This window comes from Equus caballus, chromosome 22, assembly GCF_041296265.1.
Source record: "Equus caballus isolate H_3958 breed thoroughbred chromosome 22, TB-T2T, whole genome shotgun sequence".
In the NCBI taxonomy this organism is placed as follows: domain Eukaryota; kingdom Metazoa; phylum Chordata; class Mammalia; order Perissodactyla; family Equidae; genus Equus; species Equus caballus.
This window is the reverse complement of record NC_091705.1, coordinates 7,939,474-7,966,460: the sequence shown is the minus strand read 5'-3', so window position 1 is coordinate 7,966,460 and position 26,987 is coordinate 7,939,474. Positions and strand designations below refer to the sequence as shown.

The following is a 26,987-nucleotide window of genomic DNA, read 5'->3' as shown; positions in this document are numbered from 1 at the left end:
TTTCACCTCCTTCTTCTCACGCGATCATCTCAATGACAAAGAACAAGAAAGCCCAGCCCCCACCTGGCTGACCCTTTGAGCGGCTATGTCAGTTTGCGTTCCCCTGAGGCAAAGACTGGGTACAAGTCCTTTACTTAGAGCTGATTCCAGGAAGCACTGGAAGGGGAGGGGGAAGTGATAGAGGGAAGGGAACAAAGCCAATAATGGTGTGTAATGAGCAGGTTCCCACTGTGGACAACAGGGCGCGGTCCTGCTGGGGACCCTCTGAGAGACCGTGGAACTTCCCTCTGAAATGTCACTACGAGCAGTGGGCCAGCTGGAGGACTCATCCCCTCATCCTCATCCTCCCATCCCTCAGTGGCCGAGGTTTGCCCTTGACGTGCTAACGTCCACACTGCTGGACCGTGCCTCCTGTCGATTACGCACGTTCCCACAGCCAGAGATGCAGGAAGCCACCAGTGTGCTCAGCATGTCTGATGACCTCAGGGGTGGCCCAGGGGATACGGACCCGGCACCAACATCAAGTGCTCAGGGGCCATCTTTACCCAGACCCTGGCTTTGCGTCTGTCTCCCGAGAGACAGAGATTCCCTGACTAGCCCTGGGAGGGGCAGAATGAGCCATGGACACAAAAGACCCCGACTTCTGCCTAGACCTGCCACGGATGGGCTGGGACTCCAATTCATTTAACCTCCCCAAGAGTGAGTCTCCTCACTGGCAAGGAGAGGGGGTTGGACTGGATCGTTTCTAGGGGAATATAAACAACCACAAAGCCGTTCCGAGGCTCCCACAGCTAGTGCATGGACTTCCCCAACTCCCTGCCTTTGTGAGCTGTGTTCAGGATTTCTGCTATATCCTGAGTATCACTTGTACTATTATTCACCCCGTAGTTTTCTTCAAATTGATTCCTTTTTACTTACATGTATTTTAAAAAGAACTTTTCAGGTCACCTGCTATAGAGAAAAGGCAATCATAAAAATAAATTCATGGGCCAGCCCTGGTGGCTTAGTGGTTAAGTTCAGGGCACTCTGCTTCGGTGGCCTGGGTTCGGTTCCTGGGCACAGCCCTACACTACATGTCTGTCAGTGGCCATGCTGTCACGGTGACTCACATACAAAAAGAGAAAGACTGGCAACAGATGTCAGCTCAGGGTGAATCTTCCTCAGCAGAAAGAGGAAGATTGGCAAGAAATCTTAGCTCAGGGCAAATCTTCCTCAGCAAACAATAAAAATAAAAATAAATTGCACCAGCTGAATCATCTCCCACTCCACCAGGGCTACGCATCCCATAGTCTGGAGAAAACAAAGCTGGTGTTGGTCACATCAAGTGCTCTGTAATAATAACCATGACAGGCAAGTCACATACATCATTATGTCATTTAATTCTCACGATGCATTTAATTCTCTTATCTGCGCCTATGGTGGTGGGAACTGTCACTGTTCCCATTTCACTGTTCCCATTTCAAGGGTCAGAGAGATAAGGCAATTCACCCAAAGTCTCACAGATACACAGCAGTAGCATGAAGGGTCCCATTAACGGGATACACTCCTTTTCTGGACTGCACAGCTCATTGTGGGCAAAAGTGTCCTTCTCTGGACCCAGGGAACAGCCACGCTGATGCCTGTGCTGCCCTCGCCCACGTTCTCGGCAGCATCTTTCCCCAGAACCTTCATAACATTCTCACAGGGCTGATGCTTCAATTGTCCACACTCTATGTCACCATACACGTGATGGTGTTACAGCTATGTTCTTCAGGGGGGTGAAATGGTGGCACGCCTTTCCTGACTTTTCCTTATCTCTACTTTCTTATTTTTTTACTGAGAATATGTATTGCTTTATAAGAGAAAAACAAGAGAAGGTTTGAGCTTGTTTTTAAATGCAATGTCACTTTCCACCAAGGGTAAAAAGAGGGACTACATTCTTTCTCCCTGTTCTATGAGGAGTGCCCAAGACGGCACTGCATGAGTGACAACCTCAGAGGTAAGTCCAGGGAGAGCCCTGTTGGCAGTGAAGAAAAATACTCACAAAGCAAAACATGGTGGTGTTGCGGAGGGGCTAAACTGGCATCTAAGTGAAGGGTGTCAGGTACCTACGTCCCTGAGGGCAGTGCTCTGTGGACAAGATGGCGGTCCCATCTGGCAGCCTGGGATCATCACCAAAAACAAGAATGGGGATGAGCTACGAGTGTCAGGAGAACAAATGGGTGATGTTGGAAGCTAATAAAGCCCAAATTCCAGCTCAGACTTCCAACAGGCTTGGGGTCATCGCAACCCAACCCAATACAAGGCCAGTCACTGAGCCTGTCACTGAGCTTGGGGCTCTCCTGAAGCACACACTCACTGGGGTGCTCACATGCTCCAGCCGGCCCGAGAGAGCCCCAGTTTCTATCACTCGACCTGCATATTACTGACAGCACCTCCTTTCACACAGTGTCCTGATTTGGGCAATGCATTATATGCTCACACAGAGAAGGGGACAGAAGTATCATGCAGCAGGTAACACAGAAAAAGCAAAATTCGGGTTCCCTAGGTTGTACTTCTGACTTTCCCACCAACCAGCAGAATAATTTTAGACAACTGATGTTGGATAAAGCCAGGGAATGGCAACATCCTGAGCCAACTCTGACTGTCTGAAGTGCCTCCCTGAAGTTCCAGATGGAGAAGAACCCTGAGGCCACATCTGGGCACAGCTGGGAAGGGGACTGTGTTTCATCAGCAACTCTGATGTGGTTATGGCGGTGGAAGGGAGCAAGAGGGGAGAAGGTGGCCATGAGCCTGAATAAGCAACCCTTCAATTAAACAGTCTCCATGGGTCCTTCTGCTTAGACATTTGAGCTCTGGAATGATCAGAAGAGGATAATGCTTACAGCTATTTGTTGTCCCCGGTTTTGTCCAACCTCTGTGGTCCAGGATTATTCTGCTGTTGGGTAGTCGAGTCCTCCTGGCTAAAGCAGAAAATCCAATCCATTAGGATGATGATGGAGGAAGGAAAGGAAGGACAATGATGGAGGTTGGAAGAAGGAAACTCCCCCTGCAGAGAACAACTCCATACGACTTCTGGATGAAGATCTCTAGCAAGAAGCTAAGAAGCCATGGCGCCCCCCACATGGCTACTTTTTATGCTTGGAGAGTGAGGAGTTTGATGGGAAATGGAGATTTCTTCTGTTCTCTTGAGAGTTTTCCTGTGGAGGAGTAATCTCAATATTCTTAGCCAACAGCATAGAGGTATCATTGCATCCAAATAACCACTGCTCAAAGTTTGATGTTTGGACCCATATGTCTGAATGACAAAGCAAGAGCCAGTAAGCGCAACCAATAAGTAGTCTATGCTTCTCTCATGAGACCCTGCATCTTGTGGTAGAGGAGTGTGTGTCTGGGGTGTGAGTTCACTCACAAAGATTTAGTTGAAAGTACAAAGTCAAGAAAGAGATTGACAGCCAAAGAAATAGGTGAATCCTAAAATAACACAAGGAGGCGTGAGAAACAATCATTTCCGCTATTCAGGTCAATCCTGTCATTACTCAGACCCGAGGATGCGCTCAGCTCACCTTGTTAAGCCGTTCGAGCATTTCTTTCAGCAGCAGCTGACATTCACATTCATTTTCATACCTGCAAATTGACACGCAAGTGAGAGTCAGGCAGCTTCTGTGATTCCGTACGTGTCGATCACACAATCAGCGTCAAATTTAATCCACGATGAGAACTACGTCCTCTCTTTAAGGAGAGATTTGTCATTTTAAAGCAGGAGCTAATACTGCATTTCTGAGCCCACTGCTTTCCAACCTTCTTCACATCACGGTGCACGCAGAAAGTGCTGACATGGGCATGGTACACGGGGTAAGTGGGAAGCAGTAAGTAGAACAGGGGTCTCCTCCCAGCGTATCTGAAACCCAACGCAGCAGTGGCACAGAGCCTGGGAGGAGCCCGACCCGGTCTAGAACAAACACCTTATTAACTTGACCTTGTTTGGGGTTCCTCTACTATTGTATTAATCCACATGTGTCAGCTTTTCCGGATTATACCATTTAATCCTCACAGAACCCTGGAAGAGAGCAGTTAGTGCTACCCCCATGTGAAAGATGAGGAAACTGAGGCTGAGAAACTGACCCAAGACCTCAGGCAGATGTTCCAGTCACTTCATCCTCACCTCTGGGGCATCGCCCCTGCACACCAAAGGTCTCCTCTGGGCCAGTGGGCAGGGCAGGCTGGACGGGCCACAGTCAGGGCCCCTGGGGGCAGCCTACAACCACTGACAGAGGTGAGTGGGTGTATTTATGCAGCCCCCTCACCTCAGCCAGGACAACTGAGGTCTGTTCTCCACCCCCAAGGTTAGCTCCTGTTGACCACGAAAGTAACTTGCAGAATAATACACTCGGCGTTGGCTGCCTTCCGTTCCTGCCTCACCCCCTCACTCCCCAACTGATGCTCCCTGAGGTCACCTCCCAAATAAGTGACTGGCTCTCAAACCCCCATCTCAGGCTTGGCTTCTGGAGGACACCAAACTAAGAGAAGGGTGGAGTGAGGACTCAGATTTGAGTCTGACAACAAAACTGCATTCTGATAGCCACATCACACTGCCTGGGTAGAGCAGAGAAACTCCCCAAATTTAAACATACACAAGATTAATAAAGCAATGGATATGAGGAACAAGTGTATTTTTTTCTCCTGGTCAACCTCTTTTTTTTATGCTTTTTTTCGGGGTGAGGAAGATTGGCCCTGAGCTAACATCTGTTGCCAATCTTCCTCTTCTTTTTTTCTCCCCATAAGCCCCAGTACTTAGTCGTATATCCTAGTTGTAGGTCATTCTAGTCCTTCTGTGTGGGACGCCGCTATAGCATGGCTTGATGAGGGGTGCTGGGTCCACGCCCAGGATCAAAACTGACGAACCCCAGGCCGCCAAAGCAGAGCACGTGAACTTAACCACTCGGCGACAGGGCTGGCCCCCTAGTCAACTTCTTCTCCGGACTTCTAGAAAATGATGGAGATCAAGGAAGCAGAGAGCCCAGAAATCATTCTGGTTAGAGCGAGATTTTCCCCTAGGGGGAATTTCACCTCCTTAAGAGAGAAGGCTCCTTCCCAAATGACCCCCTTCCTTCCCTGTAAGCTGCCCACAATATCCATTCTGGTCTTCCTCCAGGAGTTAGAGCCCTTGATGTTTGGCTGGCATAGGGTTGCCTGGAGGAGAAACTACATTTCCCAGCCTTCCTTGCAGGTAGGTGTAGCCATGTTACTACATCCTGACCAATGGGATGTAAGCATAAGTCTGTGGTGGCTTCCAGATAGCTTAAGTAAAACATGGTGTAGGTGTGCCCTCCTGCATCCCTTCCTGTATCCTGCACCTAAAACATGGATGCTGTCTTCTTAAAAGCCACTGGGCCTTGAATACTGTAGAGTGCGGTATTCAACTGCTGGCTCAAACTTTCTTCAAGAAAGAAAGAAATTCCCATCCTGGATAAGCCAATGGCACTCTTGAGTTTATGCCATTTGTGGCTGAAACTAATCCTTATTAGTACTCAACCCAACCCACAAAGCAGAGGCTTCTGTGCCCTTTGTGTACACCACACCACGGGCCCAAGTTAAGTACTTGACACTGTGAGCGGGGCCAGAAAACCATGCTGCTGTGTCCTCAGAATCAAAGAGTCCTGACCTCAGGGAGGAACAATTAGGAATACGTGGACTGTGCACACGTTCCCAGTTCTAAAGCCACCCAAAGCTCAGCTATAACCAGAAGCAAAACATATTTGCCCAAGCTTTATATTTCACACCAGGATGTCACATTTAGCAGTTTCCTTTGTGTGTGGCTCTAATGGAGCCAGAAATTATTTTTTTAATGGTTAATTAGCTTTGAGCATAAAACCGTTAACAAAATCTCATTTTCTCATTGCTCGTTCCTGCTAGAAACGTTTTAAGAATTTCTGTAGCTTAAAAACATGTTCCAAAAAACACATTAATGTGATATCATGGGTAATTTTCATGCTGTAAAGACAAATCTAGATATTATATTAAAGATAAGTGATTTCATTATAAAAAATTCATGATCTATTCATATAGAGTCATAAGTGAGTATATAAGTGAATTTATAAAGTAAAGAAACCCTTTGGCTTCAATTATCTGATTGTTTTACATAATAATTTTTGGTTTTCAGCAATTTGAATAATTGACTGTATTCATCAATGTATTTTGGTAGTTTTATTTGTGTTTATTCCATTCTTGTTTTATTTAGTCTTCGTTTGATGTGCCAAAGACCTGATTTTGAAATTATTCAACTATCCAAGTAGAGAATATGCCTAACAAGGCTGCATACACCTTCGCATTTCTGCATTTTCACCTAGCTTTAGCTAGTCATCAACTCACCTCTGGAATGTAAAAACAAACTTGGTGTGTCTGTACTCAAGGACGTGGATGGGTATGATTCTTATAATAATTTTCAAATCCCACAATCCAGTCAAAATATCAAAACTTCTCCAAGGGGACAATAGGAGGGAATAAATTAATGGGAGTTGTTACATAAATCACAGAGCCTGAAGGGCCTGCTCCATGATCGACACACAACTCAGAACCAAATGAAATTAGGAAAAGACCAGGAAAAGTCAACTTGGTCATTCCTTCAATGAGGGCTCATGGGAGTCATGCTCCCCCAGACAAATCACAGTGGACTGTGGCCTAATGACCAGGCAGAGACCATTCGGGGCTCTAGGGCAGCCTGCTGGCCCACGGAGCTGCCCAAGGTGTCTGACCCAGTGTACACTTCCCTTTGCTTTAGAGAACATGATCTTCATTTGAATGAGGTCCCATCTCTGGGCCTCACTCCACAGGAGTCCAAGAACGGCTTCTCTTGAAGACACGGTGTTCTGCAAAGAGTATGGGCCCAGAGCAAGAAACCCAAGTTCAAGTGCTGCCACCCACAGGCCCAATCCAGGCCTTGGTTTTCCCATGAAGGGCCATAACAGGTGGATTTTCAGGTCCCTTCTTCCCGGTCCAAACCTGCTTTCTGTGGATCAAAACCAGAAACAGAAGGACTGATGGGAATGGAACCAATGATTATGATCTGATGAACGTGCTCAGTACACAGAGCTGAACACCTGGCCAAGACTGGGCTGGACAGTGTGGAACTCAAACACAGAGCACATTTGGAGAAAAACCTCTGGCTACCCTAGACCAGGGTTCCCAAATCTGCCTGTTCACTGGAATTACCAGCGGAGTTCATAAAAATTTAAATTCTTGGGCTCCACTTGAAGTCCAGGGTGGGGCCTGGACATCTGTATTTTTTAATTAATCTATATAATTTTTAAATGGATAAATCTCTTACATGGTTAGACATTTTTTTTTCAATTACATAAAAAGATGTTTGCTTAAAAGTCTCCCTTCTGCCTGTCTTCCATTGCCCAGTTCCCACTCCCTTCTCTCCCCACATGTAACCAGTGTCATTGGTTTTTTTGGTGTCGTGCTTATGTCCCCTTTTTCCTTATGCAAGCAAAAATTTCTACTCTTGCCCCCTTTCTTTTTTAAATAAATGATAATAACACGCTATCCTTTTTTTTAACAATTGTATAGTATTCCAACGCCTGAAGGAAGCACAATTTTATAACCTGTCTCCTCCTAAGAGACATTTAGGTTGACTGCAGGCTTTTGCCAGGACAGATCACGCTGCAGTGAATATCGTTGTAGGCATGCCATTTGACACCTGCTGGAGGATCAGAAATTACTCAAAGTGGACCTGCTGAGTCAAAGAGCACATCATTTATAACTTGGAAAGATGCTGACAAATTGCTGCTCATCTTTTTTCTTTTCATGAGCTTTTCAGGTGATTTTAACACTTTATTCAGTCTCTTGAAAGGAGGGATTGTGCCCTGGACCATGGCTTCTGAAACATCAATGTTTAACTTCTTAAACTACAAATCACCTGGGAGGTAGGAGAGGGGGTCTTGTTAAAATGCAGGTTCTGACTCAAGAGCTCTAGGGTGGGCCTGAGAGTCTCCATTTCTAACAAGCTCCTGGGGATGCCAAAGCTGCTGGTCCATGGACCACACTTTGAACAGCAAGACCCTGGAGGACCTGCACTGAAACAATTTCCAGGTGTCGGCTGTGATGTGGTGAAGGCCATTAGACCCAGCATGCCCAGCGCCTGAGTGCCCACCCCAGTGCAGCAATTCACTAGCTGAGTGACCTTGCCCCAAATGCCTGTATTTTCTGAGCCTCAGTCTCCTCATCTGTCAAATAGGTGTAGGTGGTACCATCGATAACAGAATGAGGCTGTGAGGATTAAACACATTAATACATCTCAAAAATATTGTGCTGAGGAAAAGGAGGCAGATACATAAGAGTACATCTGTAAGATTCCATTTTTATGATATTCTAGAATAGGCAAGTAAACCTATGGCGATAGAAATCAGACCACTAGGTGCCTCTGGGGTTGTCTGGTGTGGGCACCGGGGTCACGGAGGAGACAGGGCGGGGATGCGGGATTGACAGGGAAAGGGCAGGAAAGAACTCTCCGGGGTACTGGAAACATCTTGCTTGTTTGGGGAGTTACATGGGTATATACATTGTGAAAACTCATTAAACTATGCGCTTAAATCTGTGCATTTTATTGTATGTACGTTATACCTAAATTTTAAAATACATTAAAACTGAATGGCACCATTTCATGTAAACTGTGAAGGGCTATCAAAATAGAAAAGTCTTATCTTAGGGAAATACGCCACGTGCGTGCCCTCTGCAGGGATGAAGTCATCGGTCGCCAGGGGATCAGAAATGGCCCTCCAGCCCTAGGTGGAAGAGTGCTCCCGGACCTGCCCACGCCCTGCCTCAGTTTGCCCCCACGGCCGACGCTTACTTGCTCCGGAACTCGTCGAGCGCGCGCTGCGCCTCTGCGCCCTGGCGCTCCAGCCGGACGCGCTCGGCCGCCAGGTCCCGGACGCGCTGGCGATTGCTCTCGACGTGGCGGGCGAGGGCGTCCTCGGGGCCGGCCAGCTCGTCCAGCCGCTGGAAGGCATCGAGCTGCCGCCGGAGGACGGCGTGGCGCTGCTCGAGCACGCGGGCCCGCTGGACGTGGGCGGCCACGCGCTCGCCGAGCCCCTGCAGCGCCACCAGGCCAGGCGCGGCCCCCCGGCCGTCGGCCAGGCTGTCCGGCTCGGCGGCGCGCGACGCCTCCTCGGCGCGCTCGTACTGCTCCTTGCGGGTCTGGAAGACGTAGCTGCGCCGGTACATGGCTCCTCGGCGGGCGAGCGCGCGCACAGCCGCTCCGGGAGGCCCCCGCCGAGCCAGCAGCCCGCTAAATAAACGTCGGAGGCCCCTGGCGCGCTGCTGGGACGTTCCAGAACTGATCAGCAGTTGGGCTCAACACTGTGCCCAGCCTCGGGAAGAATAAAAGAGCAGCAGGCCTGCTTTTGTGAGCCGGATTAGAGGGGACCATCCAGCTCCGGGGGTTGGAATGTTAAATTGGGCAATGAGGTTTTTGTTCCGTGATTGTTGCAGCCTGTTGCTTTGTGATTGAATGGAGGGTCAGGAGGACAAGAGAGGCGTGACTTTCTTTTCATTGGGTTCACTGGGAATTGTGAAGGAAGCTTGTTAAACTTGGACTAGCTCAAGAGTCCAAGGACCCCTCGCTTTGTCTCTTCCCTCTCTTTCAGTTAGCTCTCAATTATGGAACTTTTTAACAATACCGTTTTTTTCCTGATTACTTAAGCAACTTTTTTTCATAATTACAACATGAGATTTAGGAATCCTCCTTATGTTAGGGGTTCTTAACCATGGATGCAAAATTACATGGCACATCTCCATAAATTGTAAGGTATGTTGCAAGTAAGTTCTCACTGATACATGTGCATACTCGTGAAGAATCTACTGTTTGTACGATAACTTAGGAAGCACACGCATGGTTATCATTAGTATAATGTCATGCTCTCAACGATTCTAACATCCCTTTCGGAGTAGGAGAAACAAGCAGAGCTCCGTCAGAATATTGGCATAATCGATTCTTTGAACTAAAGAGAAATCCTTACAGCCTAAAGATTTAATAAATTGTCCAAATTTCAGAGAGTATAAAAGAATTTTTTTGCTACTATGTTTCATTTTGGAAATAACAAAGCTCGGCTTTGATAAATTTAAGAGTGAATTGTGGGTGTTGAAGGAAATTAATAGCGTTTTATGAAAATCTTCCTAAATATAAATATTTTGTCGTATCTCCAACTGTAAAAATCATTATCAAAAAGCTGTTTTCATATAAATAAGGATTAGCAGTACTACATAATTAACTACTATATGGATTGTACATAATTATACTACAAATTAAAGTCATAGTTATCAAAGATCAAGAAAATTACACAGATCTTTGTTGGGTTTATTAGTGTTTATTATTATTTCAAGAAGACTAAGATAATGGAATGAAGCTACGTAAGTTTTGAAGTTGTGCTGGTGGTATAGTTATTGATCTATTTTCTTTCCTTAAGCCATTTAAAAATAGATGTTATGATGAAATCAAGGAGAGCCACGTGAGTGTTTTCTGTAGGTACACACATACCATGCAGATGGCATGGTAAAGTGGTTTCAGACTTCCTAGAGAGCCAAACCAACAGTAGAACAAGAGTGACAGAATCACTCATTCCCTTTGACATCATATATCAGTCAGATATTGCTACAGAACAAACTGACCCCAAAGCTAAGTGCCACATGATGAGAAGTATTTATCACTATACTCCCAGGTCTGCAGGTCAGCTGGATAGCTCTCCTTCAAGCTTCAGGTCTTCTGACCACCTGGGGCAGCTCTGCATAAAAGGTCTCGCATCCTCCTAGAACTAACAATGACAGAAGGACAAGAGCAAGCCCAGCCACACGAGCTCATTCCAAGCCTTTGTTTGCATCGTGTCCACTAACATCCCACTGGTCCCAGCAAAGCACACAGCCACAGCCAAAGTCAAGAAGCAGAGAAGAGGCGCAGCCCACCATCGCAAGGGTGTGGGTGTGTAATGGCCCCACTGGAGGGAAGAACTGGGACCAGCAGGTCAGTCTACCATACATAGTAATCCTATTTGAGAAAAATATATCCCAGAAACATAACAAAGGAAAAAATTATTTCAACTTAATCCAGTGGAACAAACACTTAGAAAATATCTACTCACAAAGCATAGTCTCAGCGAGTTAAATATTGAACAAGGTCAAGTCCCTACCTCAAAGGGCAGGAGACAGATTCCTACTCAACTAATTAAGACGCAAGGAAATCTGGGGTAAATTCTAAAATAGAGATCTTAACAAAATGCTGTGGTCATATCAAAGCAGCAGTAGTGGTGTGTGAGTAGGTGGAGAGGTCAGAATCCAGACAGACCAGCACAAACGAGCGTGAGAGCACCTGGTATGAGGAGCAGCGGAGTGAGCCGCGTGCTGAGTTCAGGTGGGCCTGGCAAGAAGGGTCCCAAAAAGGAGACGGGCTGGGCTTCCCAGTAGTTGTAGCCAATTGAACATGGACATTATCTCTACCCGCCCCACCAAAAATGGCAGCAAATAATTTTTTTTTAGATTACACCACCACAAAAATAAGGAAGAACAGATCACAGTGGATAAGATATGTCAACAAATTTTCGAAAGACTGAACAGAGATAGATTAATGGCCACTGACTTAGCAGAGTGGAGAAAGCTAACACGAGTGCCTGCAGAGGGGCATGGGAAAGGAAAACAAGCTGGTTCACACCAGACGATCTCAGAAAATCGTAGGAACTGGATGTATCCAAGATGGCAGAAGGTAGGGAGAAGGGTAGAGCTGAAAAACCAGAAGGTTGGCTGAGAGTCTGTGTAAGGAGCAATTAGGACTTCAGATATCCTACCCCATTCCTGCACATCCAGGAAACTACCCCACCCACATCTTGACAGAAGACCTGGACCCGTTATTCTCTGGTGAAACTGAACAAGAGAAGTCTTGAGTTCAAGGTCACCAGGCACAGTCAAGGGCAGGATGACGTCACACTGCAAAGAACAGGGCTAAGAGAACAGATACATAGTGAAGGATGAGCTGTACTCTCCTCTATTTCCCGTTCGCCACTCACTCCCAGGATTCTGGTCACCCGGCATATATTTCCCCAGCAGATTTGTGATCATTCTCTGGAGAAACTGAATGACTTCAGAGGAAAAGGTGTCCAGATACCAAATTTGGAATGCTGACTGATTGACTTTGGGTTCAAACATGGACATGACTGTGTAGTCCAAGGTAATTCAAATCCAACCCATTGATCATGTGACTAAGACTCATTTTATTATAGTTTTACTTTTTACAGGATAGGATTTTTAAATCTCTCTTTTTCACTTAGATTTTTGTTTTTGAAACAGTGTTTTTCCCAAAAAACATAAACACTCCAAGATTTGTATAACTTACATTGTCCTGTATCAGGACAGTGGTACTATCATGGTATCCTGCCCCATCTGTTGATGCTATGAAAAGTGTAAATATTTCTGGGAGCCACCCCGTGGCGTAGTGGTTAAGTTCTACACACTCCGCTTCAGTGGCCTGGGTTCATGAGTTCAGATCCTGGGCGCAGATCTACATCACTCCTCAGCCACACTGTGGTGGCAACCCACATGTAAAAAATAGAGGAAGATTGGCACAGATGTTAGCTCAGGGCTAATCTTCCTCAAGCAGAAAAAGAGGAAGATTGGCAACAGGGCTACTCTTTCTCAGCAAAAAGAAAAAAAAAGTGTAAACATTTCTTATTAGAATTTTACTATGATTAGTAGGGTTTTCATCTCATGAGAAAAGAGACTAAGTTGGTGTAGTTAGCTCTTCTCTGTGGGACTGTTGGCTCATTTCTGATTTTGGAACCTGCTATTGAATTCTATTTTTTAACTGCCTATAAAATATGACAACCAGTGCTAATTGACAGGTGGATTACCCTTCTGCTTGGTTATCTGAGTTTAGGTTCCCATAAAGCAGACCCTGAGACAAGAGTTAAAGTGCAGCTAGTTTTTTGGGGAGGTGATTCCAGGAAGCCCCTGCAGGGAGGTGGGAGGGAGACAGGGAAGGCAAAGCAGGGTTTGTGATAACAACCAAGTCACTGTGGCGGAGAAACACAGTTTAATCCTGCTGGAGACTCTGGGCACAGCTTAGAACAGGCACCTCAGAGCCACCCTGCCCAAGGGTAAGGGAGCTGGAGATTCACCCACCAACTCCCGCCGGTTGAGGGCTGATCACGGGGGCACTTCCCGCCTGCCACAAGAGCACTGAGTCGGCTCCACATGGACTCGGATGGCTAGATCAAGCCCTGTGGGGAAGAGACACAGCTGCTGGCGGCAGGAAGAGGGCCAGCGAGCAGAGAAATGGTCGGTGCTCAGGGGTGTGGTCAGGGCGTGCACAGCAGCTTCCACGACAGTCAAAGGAGAATAGCAGTGCTCATTGCTCCTCCCAGTCCCTATACGGAGCTGCATTTCCTGGACTCACTTTTTTCTGTTTAAACAGATAGAAACACCTTTGGATCTATATAGCATACACTTCTATATGCTTCACAGAATAAACAAAATATCCATGTATGCAGCGTTTTCCTACTTGTTAAGATCAACAAAAATTAATTATCTACTATATTCATTCTATATTTGTTTTACAAAAATTTTTAGAATATTTTATATTAACTTGCCTTTTGATCAATATCATAAGTACAATCTTTTATAGGCTTAACATGTTTTAATTAAGTATTATCTTTACTCCAGTTCATGTGCACGTTATTCCAATGTGGTCAGTTGGAGTCCCACTGACCGGCTCCTTTGTCCTTCTAACAATGTCCCTAATGCTCTTGAAAGCATCCTTGCTTTCCTCTTTTTTTTTTTAAAGATTGGCACCTGAGCTAACATCTATTGCCAATCTTCTTTTCTTCTTCTTCTTCTTCCCAAAGCCCCCCAGTACATAGTTGTATATTCTAGTTGTGAGTGCCTCTGGTTGTGCTATGTGGGACGCCGCCTCAGCATGGCCGGATGAGCAGTGCCATGTCCATGCCCAGGATCCAAACCTGCGAAACCCCGGGCCGCTGAAGTGGGGCGCACAAACTCAACCACTGAGTCATGGGGACAGCCTGTATCTTTGCTTTCTAAAAACAAGATATCCTAGGGGCCGGCCCTGTGGCCGAGTGGTTAAGTTCGCACGCTCCAATTTGGCTGCCCCAAGTTTCGCCAGTTCCGATCCTGGCCACAGACATGGCACTGCTCACCAGGCCATGCTCAGGCGGCGTCCCACATGCCACAGCTAGAAGGATCCACAACTAAAAAAATGCAACTATGTACCAGGGGGCTTTGGGGAAAAAAAGGAAAAATAAAATCTTAAAAACAAAAACAAGATATCCTAAACACATCTGCTTTTTTCATTCCCCAACACATGGAATCAACTTCTATCAAAGGAGTTCTGTGTTCTTCAGGTCCAGAACTGATTTCTGGGCGCTATGGATGCCTACACAAGTTGGTGGTAGGTGGGAGCCGTGGTGTGATTCTGCAGCCTTAGCCATCTGTCAAAGGGATGGAGCTGGGATAGATATGAGCGCACACAACTTGCTGAAATTTGTTAACTTACTATATTCTACTTTTCTTATAGTATATGCATTCATGGGCCATTAATGCTTTCTTCTAATCTAAGTTTCTAAGAAAAAAAAATGAAAATGACAAATTAACTGATGCATTTTAACATGTAGAAACGAGTATTAAGGTAGGTTATATATTTCTCTTAGAAAGTTTGAGGAGATTAATAATAAGTGTCCAGACAAATAAGCAAACAAGAAACAAGGCAATTAGGGCCAGCCCCAGCGGCCTAGTGGTTAAGTTCAGTGTGCTCTGCTATGGCGGCCTGAGTTCAGTTCCCAGGTGTGGATCTACACCACTCCTCAGTGGCCATGCTGTGGTGGCAGCTCACATACAAACAGAGGAAGATTGGCCACAGATGTTAGCTCAGAGAGAATCTTTCTCAGTAAAAAAGAAAAGGCAATGAGTAACTCCAGGAAAAACAAAAAATTGGGGAGGAAACGCAATATAAGCAAAGTATCCTTCTTAACTCAGCGGGAAAAGTATATCTACATGGTCCTATTGATGAAACACTAATTATTGATTTATCCAAAAATTCTGATATAAATAATTAGGAGACTGGGGTGGTGACGAGAAGTTACGTGTAAAAGGATTCATTCTTCAGCTTTCATAGTAGAAAGATAATACATAATGCCTACAAAAGATAAACCAAGAAGTAACAATATTTGCTTATTATGGAATATAGAGTTATAGAGTATTTATTATTTAATATAGAGTTAAAAACCAGAGGTTAAAAGTGATTAGCTCTAAGAAGTGCAGAGGGATAGAGAAGAGCAGAGAGGGCAGGAAAAGGACAGAAGGCAGCTCTTTTCCATTCTAAAATTAAACTTTGCAGTATTATTTGACATTAAAAATATTTTTATAGGGGCCAGCCAGATGATGTAGTGGTTAAGTTCGCATGCTCCACTTCAGCAGCCCAGGGTTTGCAGGTTCCGATCCAGGCATGGAGGCGGCACCGCTCATCAAGCCATGCTATGGTGGCATCCCACATAAAATAGAGGAAGATTGGCACAGATGTTAGCTCAGCAACAATATTCATCAAGCAAAAGGAGGATGACTGACAACAGATGTTAGCTCAGGGCCAGTCTTCCTCACACACACACAAACACAAAATATATATATATATATTTACATGTTACTTTGATAAAAAATTGAAAACAAAACAAAGCAGGCTGATGAACTAGCCCAGATAGGCTAGTTTATACAGCAGTAACAAACAATCTCCCAATCTCAGGGGCTTAAAACAATAAAGGTTTATTTATTACTTGTGTGTCATCCCGCCCAAGGTCCACTGGGGCCTCTTCTCCATGTCATCCTCACTCCAGCATACAGGATATTGGGGCAGCCACTATTTTGAACATTGTGGGTCATCATAGAGAAAAAGTGAGAGCACGCTCTGGCCTATGAAATTTCCACCCAATCACATCAAATTGCCCAAAGCAAGTCACACAAACCCACCTATCTTCAAGTACAATGGGAAATGCAATCTTGCCACGTGCCTGGAAAGAGCAAGACCAGGCATATTTGTCAACAACTTTCATGACTACACCACTAATAGGAGATTATTCAGTAGGAATAGAGCTCATATGCATGAAGAAGAAAGTGTTACTGAATGACCACCTTATACATTAAGCCCTTTGCAGAGTAGGCATTTTATAAATACCACTTGCTTTACTTTACGTGTAAAGTAGATATGTGTACAATGTAAAGCTGTATATGTGTATGGCAATGAGAGAGAAGGACAAAGAGGAGAATGGTTTAGCCGACTGTGTAGTAACAATAGGAGAAAATGGTCTATAGCCACTGAATAATTTTAATCATGTAGAATATGTGATGATATAAATAAAATGTTTATAACAAACATGAAGGGGACCAGAAAAACAAAATGCCAGGTGCATGGTAATTACATCCATATAAAAACATATATATAGGGGCCGGCCCGGTGGCCCAGTGGTTAGGTTTGCATGTTCTGCTTCGGCGGCCCGGGGTTCGCTGGTTTGGATCCCGGGTGCAGACATGGCACCGCTTGTCAAGCCATGCTGTGGCAGCATCCCACATATAAAGTGGAGGAAGATGGGCACGGATGTTAGCTCAGGGCCAGTCTTCCTCAGCAAAAAGAGGAGGATTGGTAGCAGATGTTGGCTCAGGGCTAGTCCTCCCCTCCCCCCCAAAAAATATGTATATAAAATCAGAAATTAGTATAATACATCAGGTTTTATGTTCATCACATTTTTTTCCATTTAAAGTTGTTTAAATATATGACTCCTTTTAGAAAGTTTATTTTTATCCGCTGAACAAATATTTTTAAAAGCCTGAGTAAAAGAGACATAGATGATGTACCTTTTAGTCAATTTCATACTCTGTAGAGTTCTGAGCCTCCCTTTCAGTTAAGATATATTCTAAGTGTGCTTTGGGCTTTTTACAGACACAAAGGTAGTGGCAAGAATTCTCTAAACATTGGGTCTCTGCTGTCTAGTAGCTGTGAGGCCTTGAACAATTCACTTAACCTGTTTTCTAAAATGATAGACTTGAGCTAAAGAATCTCTCAGGCCTCCTTCCTGCTTGTTAGGGGCTGAATTGTGTACTCCAGACTTCAGACTGTGACTGTGTTTGGAGACAGGCCTTTAAAGAGGTATCTAAGGGAAAATGAGGTCATCTGGGTGGGCCCCAATCCAATATAACTGGTGTCCATATAAGAAGAGGTGATCAGGACATAGGCAGGGACAGAGAGAAGACCACGTGAAGACACAGGGCGAACACAGCCATCTGCACGCCAAGGAGAGAGGGCTCAGAAAAAGCCAACCCTGCCGATACCTTGATCTCAGACTTCTAGCCTCCAGAATTATGAGAAAATAACTTTCTGTTGTTTAAGTCACCCAGTCTGTGGTGCTTTGTTATGGCAGCCCTAGCAGACTAACACACTGCTCTAACATTCTGATTCTGCATGATCTCCTCTTATAGTCCATCCTTTTCCCAGGACATACAAAAGTCTGCCACAAGAGGGCCACGCTGCCCTAAGAGTGAGCGGCTGCCTCCTGGCCCCCAGGTGACTGCGGGTAGCAGAGGGGGCAGACAGATGCGCAGATGCCCAGATTGAAGCCCTTCCCTAAACGGGACCGACTCAAAAGGCAAGTTAGCCTGGAAAGGCTCATTTCGAGTAAGGTGGCCAGCACCCCTAGAGTGAAAGGGCAGATCCCTGACTCCCTGATGCCTGCTCCCTTACACTGGCCTCTCCAGCAGGCCCCAGTCTCTAAAGACACGCTGTAAAGTAGGCTTCGCTGCCCTGTAAGTGGTGAGTCAGCATGAAGGGGGACAACAGGTGGAGAAACACTCAGAAGCAAGGCGCTCTCTCCAGCTGCACAGACAGAGTTGACTCTAAAGACTTTCTGGAAAGTGAAGCCATAGATTCAAACACCACCAAAGGCAGGAGGGCACTAAGCATGCAAACTGCTTTTCTCAGGATCTAGGACAGAAACTGAAGCAAGTCTCAACAGGCCTACATTTGTTTGACAACAGAGGTGTCCGTCTTTGACTGACAGGCACCAACAGAAGGCGTGACAACTAAACGCAATGCGTGATCCTCTATTGGATTCTAGACCAGAAAAGACCAAAAAAAAAGCTATAAAGGGACCTTACTGTGATAAAAGATGAAATCTGAATATGGAATATGGATTAAATAATAATATCGTAAGTGTTAAAATGCCTGCTTTTGATAATTGTACTATGGCATGTAAGAAAAAGACCTTATTCTTAGGAAATACACACTGGTTTAAGGAATAATGAGGCACAATGTCCAATGTACTCTCAATGGTTCAGAAAATAAATATTTGCATATAACACACACATGTATATAATATGTGTATGTAGAATAATAAAGCAAATGGAACAAAATATAAATAATTGGTGGATTTGGGTAAAGGATAGATGGGAGTACCCTGTACTCTTCCTGCAACTTTTCTGTAAGTTTGAAATTATAACGAAAGAAAAAGTTACCCCTCAAAATCTCAAACACTGGTGGGAAAATATGCTGAGAATAGATGTTTCTTAATGATAGCAGGAAAATGCAAAAATGCTCCTTTGAGTCACCAGATGGTATTTAGTCTCAGCAACTGATATTGAACCTGAAGTGAGTTCACTCACCTGTTGTGCAGCAAACCAACTCTGCCACTAGGTGTAGTGGAAGAAAGTAGGAGTTTTATTATTGCACAGAGCTGAGCAAGGAGAAAGGGCAGCTAACGCTGAAATCCCAAACTCCCCAAAAAGCTAAAAGGAGGGGTTTTTATTTGGGGTTTTAGATAGGGGAGGGGGAGCATATTGCCCACTGGAGCTTTCCTACCATCCTGTGTTTGGCCTTCAGACTACTTGCAGAGAGGAGGGAGCCAGTGACCTTGCTGGTCAGCAGCTTTCCCGACAGCCTGTAGCTCCTTGGCGAGGAGGAGGAGGAAAAGGAGGAGATAACAAATCCAGGTGGCTGTCCTTGGCCATTTGTCTCCAAGGAGGATAGTGAATTCTGGAGCCAGGAAGCCAGGGAATAAGCAGGGAATGAGTGCTTTGGTTTTAACCCCATATATGCTAGGTTTAATCTAGGGAAACTGATATCAGGGCTGGTATCACAACCAGGATTTCATTGATGACTATGGTAAGAGTTCAACACCACTAATGATGAACGGATTTTGAGATGCATCTGGACTTGCCCTGCCTGAGTATCAAACAGTGGGGCACAGCCTTGGAATGTCATGGAGATATTGTCACACCTACTCATTCATCATCACTCTAGTCATGCATGAAAAGTGGGCATACCAGTGACCTCAGTGATGAAGAAATGAGTCATTGTCCCAGCAGGCATCATCCTCAGGGCCAATTTTGGAGGAGTCTATTTCACAGTTATAATTTCTTGTGGATTTAAATCTAGTCATGCTATTCATATTTCTACTCCATACTTCTCTTTAAGATATCATTAAACAGACCTACCATCACTCTCGAGTTGGGTACGTCTGAACCACAGCCCCTTTTCTTCTGGGCATAGGTTGTCAAGTGATTTGATGCACCATCATGCCACAGCTGGCCAATTGGCATGCCCACTTTGCCCTAAAAGGAGGATGTTCCAGAACCTGCTTGTACCACTTAAGAAATGGACCCCGAGGAGTTAGACACACATATCCATAAAAGCATTTCTAATAGAAATATACATTCATAGATTTAAACATAAATCTAGAATATCCATTGTTTTTATAGGTCGATGTCTACTTTCCTGTCGATAGAAGAGGAACTGATTAAACATCAAAAGAGAAGTTCTATCTTCTAAAGTTTACCAACTTCTCAGCTTTGACCTGAAATTGGGAGGGATAATATCCCAAGCTACTTTATCAGCTATTTTCAGATTTTGCACACAGTTTAAACATATAGTGAGAGATACTAAACTGTACATTTTAAGCCCTAACCTTCAACTCTCAGACCTAAACTCCACGTAAAGTTATCTAATGAGATTTCTAATGACAGCTAGTTTGCAGAAGATTGCCATTGTTTGGCAGATACTTGGGGCTGGCCAAAATTCAAAGAACTACCTATTTCAGGCATCTGACTTGTTAGTTCATTTGGAAACGGGCTATAAGTGATGTGAATATTATCCTGCTATTCCACGCTCTACTACCTGCGCATGGCTGACACCTACTGACTCCCATCCCTTCATTTATTTAAAATTTTTGTCAACTGGCTTTTCTTCTCACTCAGAAAGTACCATCCTTTTCTTCATTTGCCTGTGTCGCATGGTTTGGACGCCAACTTCTCCCTTACTCCTTTGTACCTCCCACTCATCAGCTCATGCAAATTAATGTGTGAAACGGATGTCTAGAGAGGTCTTCAGTTCACACACCTAAGCCCCCCATAGACTGAGCCAAGATACCCTTATGGCTAAGGCTCCACCTCTCCACTATCCTGGTAAACCTGCCCACATGATTATTCTAACTAGACTGCAGCTCTCTGAACACAGGGCCGAGGCTGCTATCAGCGCTGTTTATTCCCCAATGACCATCCTCCACCAGAAGAACATCCCAGACATCCATCTTTCATCCTTCCCTAGGCCACTCAAAACTCTAAAAGGTTGGCCCTCCCAGAGCGCATCACCTGCCTCCCGTGTCCTCCGGCTTCCTGTAGGGTTTGGCAGATGGGAGTCACTGGCAGGAGATCAGAGACCCCCTTCCTGCCTTCCTCTTCCTCTAAGCATAGTCACCCCTCCGTGGCTCCCTTCTCTTGTTCCTGTCAGAGTCGGGGTAGTAAGAGCTTCCTGCTATTGTTAGATCCCGGTGCTTCACCATGCTTTGCTGATTCCCTTACCCTTGCTCACAACTCTGGAAATTGTCCCTTCATTAAATTCTCTTTAGTTAAATCCTTTGTTTATGCCATTTATTTCCTATGAGATACAAAAGAACCCTGACAGATACAATATCTCATTTATCGACTAGTAACGCTTCTGACACAAATTTGGTACCTGATAAAATGAATTAGAGAATGAATGAATCTTAGGTAGAAACTTGAAATGAAAGACAAAGTTTTTGAACTTTGAGAGGTTCATCTTGAAACTTTTAAATGTGGAAGTTGGATATTGCCTGAAGCTCTTATCAACAGCTCTACCAAAGGCCTGGCCTGGCCTCTCACCCATCATTTGCTGACTGGGCTGTTTCAAAGGGCATGGTCAAATTTAGTAACCGCCTAAGTTGAAATTTACTTTGCTCCCCACTGTGATGGCTCGGTTTATGTCCTCATCATTAGAGGAAATATACAGGGGCAGAACAAAATATGTTTATTAACAAAGAAAACAGTGTACCAGTGAGTAGAACGACTGTTCTATGTAGAATGTTACAAGACACACTAAAAGGACAAATTAATTCCTTGGAAAAGAGCTTTCTATTTTAAGAAGACAAAAAAAAGAGAGAGATGTCCTCAAGTGATAGATAATGAAGATGTTTCCCTGGCACCCTCAAAGGCTGTGGCTTTTCAGATGCAAACCTAAAACAAAACCCATTACAAAGGGTGGCCTTCTAGTCAGATTCTGGCTGCCTGTTTTGTTCTGTGGTCAGCCTTTGCAGAACCCAGCAGTTTAAGCTCAAACCGCAAAGCTGTGAGTGGTCCCTGTCTCTAAAATGCTGTGGACTGTCCTCAATGACCCTATGACTTAGAATCTGCAAGGACAACAATTAAACAGGATACTTGGGACCCAATTCTCCCAGGGTACATTATTTTTTCAAGGTAACCTGAGTTTTTGGGTAACACACATTGGATCTGAAAGTGCCACTTTGCCAGAATTTGCCACATGATGTCCTAGTGACCTCTGAGATCAATTCCAGGGCATCGCAGAGCCAACGAAGCAGCGTTCCCAAGCCTGCATCTGGGGCACTATTTGGTTGAGTCACTTGCAGCATTGTTCTGGAGCTGCCTGTTAGGAGTTCATAAGACTGAACAGTTAAATTTTCGGGAATTTTGGGTGCTGGTTGCTATCTCATTGATAGCTTGAAATCAGCCACACTGGGAGTATTTACACCACAGGAATTGACAAATGGTATGAAGTCACTTCAGGACATTTTCCCCCTTGAAAATCTGTTGTTCAACATTTACTGGCATCGCATTGCCTATGAAATAATAATTTAGATCCATCTCTCCAGTGATTGAAATTAATGGAGAGAAACTTTTTTTTTTTTTAAAGATTTTATTTATTTTTTTTCCTTTTTCTTCCCAAAGCCCCCCAGTACATAGTTGTATATTCTTCGTTGTGGGTCCACCTAGTTGTGGCATGTGGGACGCTGCCTCAGCGTGGTTTGATGAGCAGTGCCATGTCCGCGCCCAGGATTCGAACCAACAAAACACTGGGCCGCCTGCAGCGGAGCGCGCGAACTTAACCACTCATCCACGGGGCCAGCCCCCAATGGAGAGAAACTTTTGATGTCTTTTCTCCAGTGTCTGCAAGCTCAAAGAAGAGAATCCGTCTTCCTGAGTATATTATTTAAAATTGTACCCTAGGGGCCGGCCCAGTGGCTGAGTGGTTAGGTTCACGCGCCCCGCTTTGGAGGCCCAGGGTTTCATGGGTCGAATCCTGGCCGCAGACCTAGTATTTCTCGTCAGGCCATGCTGAGTCGGTGTCCCACATAGCAGAACCAGAAGGACTACAACTAGAATATACAACTACGCACCAAGGGGCTTTGGGGAGAAAAAGAAGAAAAAAATATAAATAAATAAATAAAATTGTACACTAAATTTAAGGGCTCAGTTAAAAAAAATTTAGACTAGAATTAGGGTACACAGCCTGAGAAAATGGTTTGTTTTGGCTTCAACTTGGCTCAAGAAGTTTCTGAAAATTCATTTATGATAAATTGCCTTATAAAGTTAAAATGCCTTCCAAAATTTTATGGGGCCATTTCAAAAACTGGGGAAGTCAGCCAGTAGATTAAAGTGTTATCTCTATAAAGAGAGAAAGAGATTTATTTCAAAAATGGTTCAGGCCCCACTGGAGGAATTGGTCTCTATATCAGAAGAAGAGATAGCAATTCCTGGCTAATCTCGAGATTTTTTTTCCCCTGAAATAATGGCTGACCATTAATTCTGCTGTTTTTGGCCAAGTTTTCTACCAAAACAAGAATTTTGCAACTGCAATGACCTAACTTGGGAAACAATTTTATAACATTTTATAGGAACCACAAAACATTTGTTTTACTCTTTCTGAGGACCAGCAGTGGGACTAGGAGGAGAGCATAATATTTTGCCTTATAACAAAGAAAAAATTTGATAAGGTCAGTGGCTGGAAGAGTATTTCAGTTCAAATAAGGGTCATCCAGAGCTGTGAAATGTTTTTCAAACCAGTAATGAACACACCTCACACATCACAACCAGCTCCAATCCTCGATCCGTTCAGCTGGTTATTAGGGCATAAATGGTGACCTTTATCATACAATAAATTGTAATCTGAGCAGCTAGTTTTGACCAAAATAGCAAGAACGGTGGTTAGCTGCAAAAACAGACTTACATTTTAGAAGAGCCAGGAGAAAACTTCTTGACGTGATTGGAAAAAAATAAAAGCTTCCTGCAGTGCCTCCGATTTCCACTGGATGAATGCAGATAATCCAAGTTAGTCAACACGACTATTGCTGATAGATTGCAAAAAAATCTGTCAGCTCAACTCTCAGCAAAATACTCTGCCAAAGCCTATTAAATATGAACCAGTGAAGTTATTTCAAACGACCAAACAACAAACCATCCCTATGGATTAAACCCATGGACACTTGAATCAAATAGTCGAGGTTCAAACCCTTCATGACCCATTAGCTGTATGACCTCAGAAAAGAGATTTAATCTCACTAAACCTCACATGCCTCATCTGTAAACTGGAGGTGATACCAGTTCCCAAAAGATGCTGTGAGGGTCAGATGATGTGCTTAGAATGGTGTGTGGCAAATATTAAGTGCTTAATAAATATTAGGCATTATTTTTTGCGTGTAGCCTGACTTACTTTAAACATTTGTCTCAGTTTGGAGCTGCCAGATGCAGACTTTGAGGCAAGAACTCAAGTATAGGTAGCGTATTTGGGAGATGATCTGGGACATCAGTAGAGGAATGGGGAGGTGAGGCAGGAAAGGGAAGGCAGCTGATCATGGGGGTGTCACCACAATTACCACTGTGGGCGGCTGGAACTCACTGCATCTGGGGACCTTAGGAGAAAGAGCAGGACATCCCATAAAGAGGTCCCGCTGAAGGTGGGAGGAAGCTGAGTACTTATCCACAAGCTCCCTGTCCATCTTTGGTTTAGGGCTGCTCCCAAGGGCGTTAACACTCTAGGACACGGGACAGAAAATGGCAGGTGGTTCAGAAAAAGCAGCCTTCAGTGTCAGAGGCATGTGCTAAGGGGACACAGGCGGGAAGCTGGCAGCAGCTGCTGGAGCCCTGCACCATTCTTTTCAGATCATCAAATGAGCTGAAATTCCTCTATATGTTTGTTTTAATGGGTCAAGTCTCAAGTAACAATAATGCAACAAAACAAAGCAAAAACCTGTGTTCATTCTATGCTGGTTTTAATGGAAGTACTGAGACAAGAAATAAATTATGCAACTTTAAAAAATTTGTATGTAAGTTCCCATCAAATCAACACAGCATTTGGAATAATACATGGAGTTTAAACTCGAATTCTGCTTTGAATCATTTATCTCTTCTTTAATACCATCAGCTGAAGCTGGGGATGTAACTAATATTTTTCACAGTGCTGTGGAATAGCCCAGCCTTCATGAAAAAGAAAAACATTTTTCTTTTTCCAAAAATCACCAAGCTTTTAGCAGCTGCAATAACAGGCTTCCCCAGTAACTGAAACCATTCACGTTTTTAGGAAAAATGACATTAAGACTTTCCCATGCATCCAGACAGAGGTTCAAATGCTAAAACGATAATTAACAGCGATCAACTCCATGCCTAAATTGAGAAACATATCTGTTACATCATCTGATCATTTGTGTCTTTTTCATTGTGTCTTGAAAAGAGGAAAGTCCATATGTGTGGCCAACATTTCTAAAATGAATAACTGCCTCAGAGGAAAAGATTCGTGGATTTGCCTACATAAAATACAAACTTTTTTCTGCTCCAAAAGAACCCCTCTAAACAATGTTAAAGGCTAATCAAAAATGGGGGTGGGGAGTTTGCATGTTAGATCAGAGACAAAGTACTACATAAAGATTACAAATCAATAAGAAAAAGACAACCAACCAGTAGAAAAGTGGACAAAGGACAAAAGCAGTTGAGAATTTTATCCCTTACAGAGTCCGACCATTTGTGGTCTTTTCAAATGAAAAGAAAAGAGCTATACGTAAGTGGCCCACATTTCTAGAGCAAACAATTACTTTAGAGTTTGATATGAAATGTTAAAGTTTAAGAAGGTACATGGTCAAAAAACATGAAAAGGTGTTCAACCTCAGTATTCATCAAAATACTGCAAATATAAAACGAGAAAGTGGTACCTCCCAACAAACTGTTGAAGACGAAAAATATCATAAATATCTACCTAATGTGGAGATGGGTCTAGGGACCTAGACATCCATACACTAGTCCTGGGAACATACACTGATGTAACATTTCTAGAAAGCAAACTGACAATGTGTTTCACATTTCTTTAAATAGTTCATGAACTTTGACGTAGCAATTGTACTTACAGGAATTTAGCCTAAGGAAATAGTTGGACAAATGTGTGGTCCTTCCTTATTCTCAATGGATGCTGTATCAGTCGAAGTTTTCCAGAGAAACAGAACCAATATTATGTATAAAGAGAGAGAGAAGGAAAGAGAGATTTTTTTTTAATTTAATTTTTTTTTTTTTTGAGGAAGATCAGCTCTGAGCTGATATCTGCTGCCAATCCTCCTCTTTTTGCTGAGGAAGACTGGCCCTGAGCTAACACCCGTGCCCATCTTCCTCTACTTTATATGTGGGACGCCTGCCACAGCATGGTGTGCCAAGCAGTGCATAGGTCAGCACTGGGATCCGAACCGGTGAACCCTGCGCCGCCAAAGCAGAGCGTGCAAACTTAACCACTGCACCACCGGGCCAGCCCCGAGGGAGTTCAAGGAATTGTAGGGGCTGGCAAGTCTGAAATCTGTAGGGCAGGCTAGCAGGTTGGCAATTCAGGCAAGAGTTGATGTTGCAGTCTAGTTTGACATCCAGAGGGCAGATAGCAAGCTGGCAATTTAGGCAGGATTTCTAATGTTACAGTCTTGAGGTAAATTTCTTCTTCTCCAGGAAATCTCAGTTTTTGCTGTTAAGGCCTTCAGTTGATTGGATGAGGTCCATCAACATTATGGAGGGTAATCTACTTTACTTAAAGTCAACCGATTATAAATGTTAACCTCATCTACAAAATACCTTCACTTCACTATCTCAACCAGTGTTTGACCAAGCAACTGGACGCCATAACCTGGCCAAGTTGACATATAAAATTAACCACAACAGGGCTGGCCCAGTGGTGCAGCGGTTAAGTGCGCACGTTCTGCGTCAGCGGCCCAGGATTCACCGATTCGGATCCCGGGTGTGGACATGGCACCACTTGGCAAGCCATGCTGTGGTAGGTGTCCCACATATAAAGTAGAGGAAGATGGGCACAGATGTTAGCTCAGGGCCAGTCTTCCTCAGCAAAAAGAGGAGGATTGGCAGCAGATGTTAGCTCAGGGCTGATCTTCTTCAAAAGAAAAAAAAATTAACCACCACAAATGGTCATGCCTGATACTTCAAAGAGAAAACAGGAGTCATCAAAAAGACACTCTCTCGGGCTGGCCCCATGGCCGAGTGGTTGGGTTCACGCACTCCACTTTGGCAGCCCAGGGTTTTGCTGGTTCAGATCCTGGGAGCAGACATGGCACGGCTCATCAGGTCATGCTGAGGCGGTGTCCCACATGCCACAACTAGAAGGACTGACAACTAAAATATGC

General features: G+C 44.4%; 1 protein-coding gene across 1 annotated transcript in view; it reads right to left on the bottom strand.

Annotated features, from left to right (window-relative positions):
* Positions 1-9,784, bottom strand: part of BFSP1 (beaded filament structural protein 1) — a 36,059-nt gene extending 26,275 nt beyond the window's left edge. The window contains exons 1-2 of the mRNA XM_023626085.2: positions 8,834-9,784; positions 3,546-3,606 (exon numbers count right to left, since the gene is read on the bottom strand). Of these exons, the coding sequence (XP_023481853.1) occupies positions 3,546-3,606; positions 8,834-9,207 (435 nt within the window). The 5' untranslated portion in view covers positions 9,208-9,784. The remainder of the gene's footprint in view (positions 1-3,545; positions 3,607-8,833) is intronic.
* Between the last annotated feature and the right edge of the window lie 17,203 nt (positions 9,785-26,987).